The sequence below is a fragment of the Indicator indicator genome, chromosome 10 (genome assembly GCF_027791375.1).
Source record: "Indicator indicator isolate 239-I01 chromosome 10, UM_Iind_1.1, whole genome shotgun sequence".
Lineage (NCBI taxonomy): Eukaryota > Metazoa > Chordata > Aves > Piciformes > Indicatoridae > Indicator > Indicator indicator.
Window position 1 is genome coordinate 10,220,093 of NC_072019.1, and position 8,474 is coordinate 10,228,566.

Here is an 8,474-nt window from a genome sequence, read left to right on the forward strand (position 1 = left end):
TTGAAGATGGTGTGTCTCCACAACAGGAGAACAGAGTTTATGAATAGTACCTGGGTTTGAATTTAAATGGAATTACGTGGCAACAGCACTGTAAGAAAGCCAAAATAATTTAAAGCCTTAAATATGAACCTACTCTTTGACATACTGAAAACACCCTATCACTTTACAGTATAGTACTGCAGAACACAACTGTACACATTTCCAAGAGTTTGTATTTGTCTAGGAATTTTATAGTGATCATAGGCCAACTTCATAAAAAGTAGATGACAACTCAAGAGCAGAGTATGAGAAAACTACAGCGTATTACACTGTGTCAAGACATGAGAACTTTCCCCATGGTGAAATAGTTTAAAATGCATTTGATTCTAAACAATTTGAAATGTAAACCTGTCTATTTGCTTGGAAGAGTAGGTATCTGAAGTGCAACATTTCTACAAGTCTTTCAGATATGGATACTTTCTTGCTACAGGACTCCTCCTCTACTTGCTGACCCTGACAAAACATGCAAGCTTTGCTCCTTAACAGCATTATACAATAACATTTTCTTACAGCCCACATGATGCTGTTACAGCAGTTTACATTCCTTTTCCAGTACAAATGAGAATTTAAAGTGCATCTCAAATCATAAATCTCTTAACTAATATACAAGAATAGTATCCTAAGGGTTATGGAAGTGTATTTGCTAACTCAAATCACAGTGATACCAAACCCCTTTTGATTTGCTAGTAGGACAAAGTTCAGACAATTAAGAGATTTCTTACAAATATGCACAGCTACAAATTTGGCAGGATTTGGAATTTTTTTTGCAAATGGAGCTGCACATGCATACACAGAGGGTGTAATCTGTCCTAAAGAGAAACATTTAATTTTGTAAATGACTAAGATTTTTAGTAAGTATGCTTAAGCTTTTAGTTCAGAAAGTTATTTTTTCAGTACTTTTTCTAACCATTTTTCCCAATTCACTCATCACAGAAACATTAAGAAAAGCAGACTGGTTACTTTCTGTAGGAAGAAACAAAACCACAAAAATGACACATTTTTTCTGTATCTGCAGCTTAAATATCTGCAACTAAATGTGAAATCTTAAATACACTGGTTTAAAAAATAAACCTTTGGTGGTATAATACCATGATCCCTTGAAAATACTTCCCTCAAACATAAAATCAAACAGCTCCAGAGTCACCCAGTTACCAAAGAAGTTACTCCTTAAAAACAGTAAATAGCATAGATTGTTTCCTCTGATTTTGCTGGTTAGCAGTTTGAAAACTTTTGTAACCTTTGTTACATCACACAAAGTTTCAGTACCATTTTGATGAACAGACAAAAGTCACCATGTTCACTGTGGTTGAAGAGAACGTGATCTTAAAGGCAAAAAGCAATTGTCACTCGAGCTTGTACATGGTTCTTGCTGCTCTGACTGGAGCTCTGGGGGCAGAGGGGGAGCACCAGGCTCTCCAGGCCCTGGAAGGGTGGCTGAGAAAACAACACTCTCTGCATTTCCCATCTCTGCAACTGGCAAATTCATTGAATGAAGAGAGACAGCAGACACAAAGGCAGCGGTGCTATAATCTTCTTCTGGATGATGTATCTGGGTAGATTCTTTGTCTTTTTTTTTATCAAAAAAATTAGATTCATCAGAATATGACCTAGAAAGATTATTTGTTCCTCCATAGAGCGAGGTCATACAGGTGCTGCAGCTTAGACCTAAGACAAAAAACAGACTGGATTTAATTACAATATGGTGCACTCTTAAAACTGTGCTCTGATGTAATATCAGTAAGATTGTCAAAGGCCAGTTGTCTGTATTTTTAACATGCAGGTTATCTGGGCTGATGTGGATGATTTATCAATATCTCTGGAGCAGCTACTATTTGACAAAATAGCACCATGATTTAAGCTCCATTTTAGGAGGTAACTTTAGACCTTTAACCCATCTTTTAATGATTTTTTCTGTGTTTTTTAAACTTTTAGAAGCTTTGACAACATGGTTCTATTCCACAGTGGGCTGCATTAACTAAAGCCAGAGAAACTTCAGGCCTTTGCACTCTAATGTTAAAATGTACTTCCTTCTTTATTTCTCTTTTTATGGCTGTGGAAGGGAAGTAAGGGTTTTGGTTGGAAAGCTTATTCTTCCTTTATTTGCCTTAAAACATAACTAGATGTAGTCACTCCAAGATTTCTATGTCAACAAAACCTCTCTGCCTGCATGGAATGACACATGCATACATTTACAGCGTCCAACTTTAAGTTTTGGCATTGAAGGCAAAGGGAATGTCCCTTCAGATAACATCTGCTGGCTTATCTTCTGCTCAGGTGCAAAAGTTTAATAACTCCAGAGCATCCTGCAACTGCAGTACATAGCTTCAAAAGAAATGTAAAATAGACTTTGAATTCTGAATTAGAACCTCATAGAAAGCAAACAAAAATGTGAAGACAGACTTATCCATCATAACAACACATGACAGGATCTTTTGCAGTTTGTTATTTCTGATGTGTTCAGATAGTAAAAAGACAAAGCCAGGATACAAACACTAGGATCTTAAACCCAAACTGGTGACATCTCCAAGAATGCTGTCTGAAACACTAGAGAAAGAGGAAAAAAAAATCTGTACTAAGAAACACGATTTAAAGAATAGTTGAAGTTTGACTTTACAGACTCAAAATAAAATTAATGTCTTACAATACATTATTATAAATGCTTTACCTTTGAGAGCTTCAAGTTTTTCATTTTTGACTTTCAACACAACATCAGTTATCTTTTCTAAGAGGAAGTTCTGTGTTCTTTCTCGTCTGATAGATTCAATCAAAGCATCTAGTCCCTTTGGGTTTTCTGCTAAGTAGTCCAATAACTTCCCAGTTTTTTTCCTACTGGAAGATCGAGATGAAATTTCTTCTGTGTCCTCTCTAGTGAGTATTTTCTTTGAACGTAGGTAATCGAAGTGTCTCTCAGCTATGATTTTATCACACAGGTAAGGACGCATCCTTTCTAAAGCCTGAAAAACCAAAACAAATTAGTATTAGTCAACTTTTCCATTTATTTAGAAGCCTGTCTTTCACACTTATTTCATTAGCCTGTATCATAATCATATGATTTTTAAAACTACCACCATGTTAAAAATATTTTTAAAAGAACCCACATAATCTAATTTACTTACCTCTTTCATTACTTTTGAGTGAACTCCAGACTTTTAATGCATGCTAAGTAATAAGGTGAATACTTACTGAAAATGTTAATTACATCAATTCTATGGTTATCACATTTCAGAAGTTACAAAGTAAAAATGAAAATATACTAACAAAACAAAACAGCACCTACTCGCTTTGTCTACAGACAACACTTTATCTCACTGACTACTTAATTGCTACATTCTCATACTATTTGTATCCACAATGCACAACTCCAAAGCACTGCAATTACTGATGGTTTTCTGTACAGTGAGTAAAAGCAGTCCCAGAGCAATAGCATCAATATACTCACAGTTTAAAAAGTTTGTTAAATAAAGACCACTGTTTACAAAGTCTTACAGATTACTAGCATCCAAAATACATGCACTTTTATCCCCAGATGTATCTACTTTCAACTTTACTGAACGTTTTTTTCTCTGCGCCATGGCAGTTGTGTGTTCTTAGCCTTTCCTTTGCACTGGTGACCTAATCAAGAAACTGATTTAGTGGTTTTTTTCCCCCCCTCCTAGAGACAGATTACCCAATTCAGTTTAATGTGCAATCACACTGGCACTAGAGGTAGCACAACTATAGTAACAGCAAGAAAGTGCAATAGCAAAGATTATATCAATGGAATGTATCTCAGGTGTCCAGCTGAAACAAGCCTGAATACAAGCAATACAAATAACTTCAGGTCTCATGGAAATCTCATCCTGCCACCAAAGGGATCAACCAAACTCTGGAACGTAAGTCAGTCAACATTTAAACATTGGGAACCAAATTAAATTCAAAAAGAATAAGTGTAGAGATCTGCACCTGAGGAGAAATAACACCATGTACCAGTACAAGTTATGGGCTGACCTGCTGGAAAACAGCTCCATGGAGAAGGACCTTGGTTGGAGTCCTGGTGGACAGTAAGTTATCCATGGGACAGCAATGTGCCCTTTTGGCCAAGAGGGTCAATGGTATCTTGCTGTGCGCTGACGAGTGTGTCCAGCAGGTTGAGGAAGGTTCTCCTGCCCCTCTGCTCTGCCCTAGTGAGACCACATCTGACTATTGTGTCCAGTTCCGGGCTCCCCAGTTCAAGAGGAACAGGAAAAGATGGACAGAGAGTCCAATGGAGGGCTACAAGGGTGGTTAAGGGTCTGGAATGTGTCTTATAAGAAAGCCTGAGTGAACTGGGGCTGTTTAGTCTAGAAAAGACTGAGAGGGCCTTATTAATGCTTACAAACATCTGAGGGATGGGTATCAAGAAGACGGTGCCAGTCTCTTCTCAGTGGTGCCCTGTAATAGGATGAGGAGCAATGGACACAAATTGGAACACAGGAAGTCCCACCTCCACGTGAGGAAAAATTTATTGTGAGGGTGATGGAGCACTGGAATAGGCTGCCCAGAGAGGTTATGGAGTCTCCTTCTCCAGAGACTTTCAAAACCTGCCTGGCTGCATTCCTCTGTGGTCTGCCCTAGGTGATCCTGCTTTAGCAGGGGGGTTGGACTTCATGATCACCAGAGGTCCCTTCCAACCCCTACCGTTCTATGACCAAAAGAACAGGATGAGTTGTTATGGAATATAAAGACTATTGTGTTTTGACTAACCTCCTCCTGTAAGGAGCCTTTCACTGTATGAAGCGTATCAGTTCTTAATTCTCCTCTGCACTGTCTTCATAGGTTAACTGTTTACAAGGGCCATTGCCTCCCTCTCAACTCTCAAACATATGACTCTAACCTTTATAATTCTTCCCCAAAATTTATTTACCCAGACCAAGTTATCCTTGCAATTTACTTTTCTGAGGTATGCTGTCACAAAATATATGATACACACAGAACTTCTGGTAATGCAGCACTTCTGTCTGAAGTGATTCTACCAAAGTTACCTAAACAGCTAATTGAAATTACCAGCACTTTGCATCATCAAGTTGCAACATTCAAAGCTTGACAGAAGAAGTCAGATTAATTGGATTATATTTTGATGATAAAACTAATGTTATTTCTTTCTACACAGAAAGTTTCCATCAAGTCACCCAATTACTATGGGAGAATCCTGTAAGACTAAAGGCTGAAAGTGCCATAGACACAATTTTGTGAGATGCAGCCACAAATTCAGTCAATGACACAGATTAACATACATATCATGTTACATATATAGTCTGATTTAAGTAGTGCTTATATTTTTTTTTTGGTGTGACTACCGGATGTTAAGTATTGCAGTAATACCCTCTGGTTACACAGAAGCAAGTAGTAACTCGAAAAACATACCTCACAAAATGATGACAAAGCATTTAAAGAAAATGAGGCATGCATAAAGCTAGCAAAAAACCCACAACCAAACAAACAAAAAAAAACCCCACCCTAAAAAAGTAACTCCAAACATTCTTTATTGTACTTTAAAGTAAGATAAATAAGTCAAACATTAAGACACTGTAAGTTCCAAACAGAAGCAAGAATAGTCATAAAAGTTATTATGCACTTATTTAAATTAACTAAGCACTTGTTAAAGTTAGGTGGCACATTTCTTGCTTTCCAGACTGGTAAAAAGGTAAGTAAATGCAGACTGAACCAGGATGAAGTCTTCCCTCAGATTCCAACCATCAGTGAACAAATACGTGGGGTGGGGGAAATCAGGAAACCATGAACAAAAAGCCTCAGAAAAAAACCCGTAATATTTAATCCGAATATTAACGATCTGCATGATAGAATCTTATTAACACCAAAAGAAGCATATACAGCTGCAGCTAACCTTTAGATTACATGTTCACTTCTCTAGGCTTCTACTTTGTTCCCTGTGTCTCATCGTGGTACGCACGGACACCATGAAACCCAAACCCTGGCCACTCTGAGACAGAGAAACAGACTCTCACGGGAAGACAAAAGACAAGGGAACTTTCAGGTGAACACCTGGCCCTAGGATTGCGTTTCCTCAAGTCATCACCAGCGCAGGCTTCTATTCGCGGCCGGGGGACCCAGGGCTGGACCCGCCACCTGCGCCCCCGCCCCACTGCACCGCACGTGACCTGCCCACCCCCGCGGACCCACCTGGGGAAGGCGGGGGAATTCCGGGCGGCGCGGCCGAGGGCCGGCCCGGCGGACCTCCTGCCTCTGCACGGCCACCCCCGCCCCGTCCCACCCCAGACGACAGCTCTGACCAGGCTTCCGCTTCCTCGGCCTGGGCCCGAGGCCTTGCCCCACCCCACCGCCCCGCATCCCGGGCACTCTGGCCTCTCGACCCAGCCCGCCACTTACATCCTTCTTCACTTCGGCCATCTCGTCCTCCGTTAGCAGCCGCCCTACAGCCCACGATCCCGAGCCCGGGCTCTGCATCGCGGAAACGGCTCCGCCAGTGCCGCCGCCGCCGCTGCGGGTACCGCTCAAGGCAGCACTTCCGACCCGGGCCCCGCCAGCGCGCCCGCCCGCTCGCCCGCCCACCGACACTCGAGGGAAAGCACCGCCCCGTGGCGCCTGCGCGCACGGCGCCACCGCCGCCTCGGTCAGGCGGCCTCTGCTGCCTCCGGCGACCGGAGCCGGGGTGCTCCGCACCGGCCTTCGCCCGAACGATGAGGCTCCCACCCACCCCGCTCCCCCGCAGAACCGTCGAGAGCGGCTCCCATGGTGGGGTGGACCCTGCCCTGCTCTGGAACTGGCACAAAGCTGCGACTGTTTGCAGTGCCCACAGCTTGCAACTGCCTTAGGGGGACGCTTTAACACCATTTCATTAAAACAGGTGTTGGAAAGGCTGAGTAGGCGCGGGTTATGAAATCATAGAATTGATTAGGTTGGAAAAGACAGTTAAGGGTAGCGAGTCTAGCTCTGGCAGGTTACTGTTGAACTAGGGCCTGCAGTACCACTTCTACACATCAATAGCTCAAGGGACAGTGACTCCACCACTTTCTTAGGGAGCCTGCTCCTGGCATTCAGTGATGCTGTAGGGAAAAGGTGAGGGATGTCTCGGTATTAAAAATGCTGTACTAAGCCTGCTAAGTTAAATGACAACAGGAGGACGTGGGAATTCACAACTGTGGGTGGGGGCTGGTGCTTTTCCAAACACCGATGCCATAAAAGGTTACCTTTAAAGCAGCTGCTGGTATGGAAACAGGTTAGGCTGCATGCAAGGAACAAATTGGTTGGTGCCAGTTAAGACATTTAATCCCTCTGAAGGCCAGACATCCCCCGACTCAGCCCAGCCCTAGAGAGTCCCACCACTGCCCTAGTGCTCTGGCCTAGCCCCATGCAGGAGAACATGCTTAAAGAAAGAACAGAGACAAAACTGAAGTGATTGTTATTTTTTCATCTGTCAAAGGTAAAAGTCAGGCTAGTGCTGCAGCCTTAAGAACATAATTTCCAACAGTTAAACAGGAAATCAATACCAGGGCAAAACTATCCCTTTCACATTTTACAAAGTCCTTTTTCTTGATAGGTTTTGTTAATTCCATTGTACTTCAAATAGCAACTGCAATGGTACCTATTTCACAGTGCATTCCCAGCTTTTCCATAAACAGACTGGACAGCAAAGGTGCTGCCCAGAACTTTTAAAACAAAAGACTAAACACCGCTCTTACCTGGTGACAGAGCTGATTTCTGTACAGCTAGGTATTAAAAATCACACTTGGTCACCAAACTGGTTGCCAGAAACCAACCTACCACCAGCTCTGTTCCCTGCTATTCCTCTGAGGAACACTTCTAGCCTGTGAAAACTCCTTCAGAATACGAGCCAGCCCTATAGACTTCATAAATGGTAATTTGGCAGCACATCTCTACTCACAGCCCAAAGCCTTCTGTAGTTTTATTCCCAAGAAGCCTTTGTTTGTTTGTTGTAGTACATTTGAATTTCTTAGAACTGTCTGTGTACCCCCAGATTAAACACTTGAAACACACAGTAACGGTGTTGGAATCAATTTTTCCAGTGAGCTGATTGTGGCACTGCTGGGAGAGAACCAGGCATCTTCCCAGCTTCTAACTCCAATCCTTGTTCATTAAACCAAATGCCTTCCAGCAACTCCTCTTCAAGATGAATTACACCATAGGTTTATCACCAGTATTATATGGAGCCAATGATGTCTATCTAGTGTGTATTCCAGATTTAGAGTATTTCTTAATAACCTTGCTCAGTGAGAGGTGCACTTCAAAGCCACGCAATGTCTGGCAGGTTAGGTTTCTGGATTCCTGACCATTCAGACAAACTGAAAAGAAGACAAATCTCAACTTGAAACTCCTTTCAGGAGGTTAACACAGCAGTTCGATATTAAGAAGTGAATCTCAATGAAGAGCAAGTAAAGAGGGCAATTTCTTCCAAAGGAGCTGGGAAGATTTTGGAC

General features: G+C 42.0%; 1 protein-coding gene across 1 annotated transcript; it reads right to left on the reverse strand.

The window, feature by feature from the left end:
• Nucleotides 1-1,336: 1,336 nt before the first annotated feature.
• On the reverse strand, nt 1,337-6,483 carry BCL10 (BCL10 immune signaling adaptor). The gene is made up of 3 exons (XM_054384455.1): nt 6,406-6,483; nt 2,705-2,993; nt 1,337-1,704 (listed from the first exon to the last, which is right to left on the reverse strand). The coding sequence occupies exons 1-3, from the start codon at nt 6,481-6,483 to the stop codon at nt 1,337-1,339; spliced, it is 735 nt and encodes a 244-aa protein (XP_054240430.1).
• Between the last annotated feature and the right edge of the window lie 1,991 nt (nt 6,484-8,474).

Bases quoted from the DNA above. Each gene is read 5' to 3' on its own strand.
- BCL10 (XM_054384455.1), bottom strand. From the start codon at position 6,483: ATGCAGAGCCCGGGCTCGGGATCGTGGGCTGTAGGGCGGCTGCTAACG. The intron at 2,994-6,405 runs GTAAGTGGCGGG...TTGGTTTTTCAG, and splicing joins TGGCCGAAGTGAAGAAGGAT to GCTTTAGAAAGGATGCGTCC. The intron at 1,705-2,704 runs GTAAAGCATTTA...TTTTTGTCTTAG, and splicing joins AAAACTTGAAGCTCTCAAAG to GTCTAAGCTGCAGCACCTGT.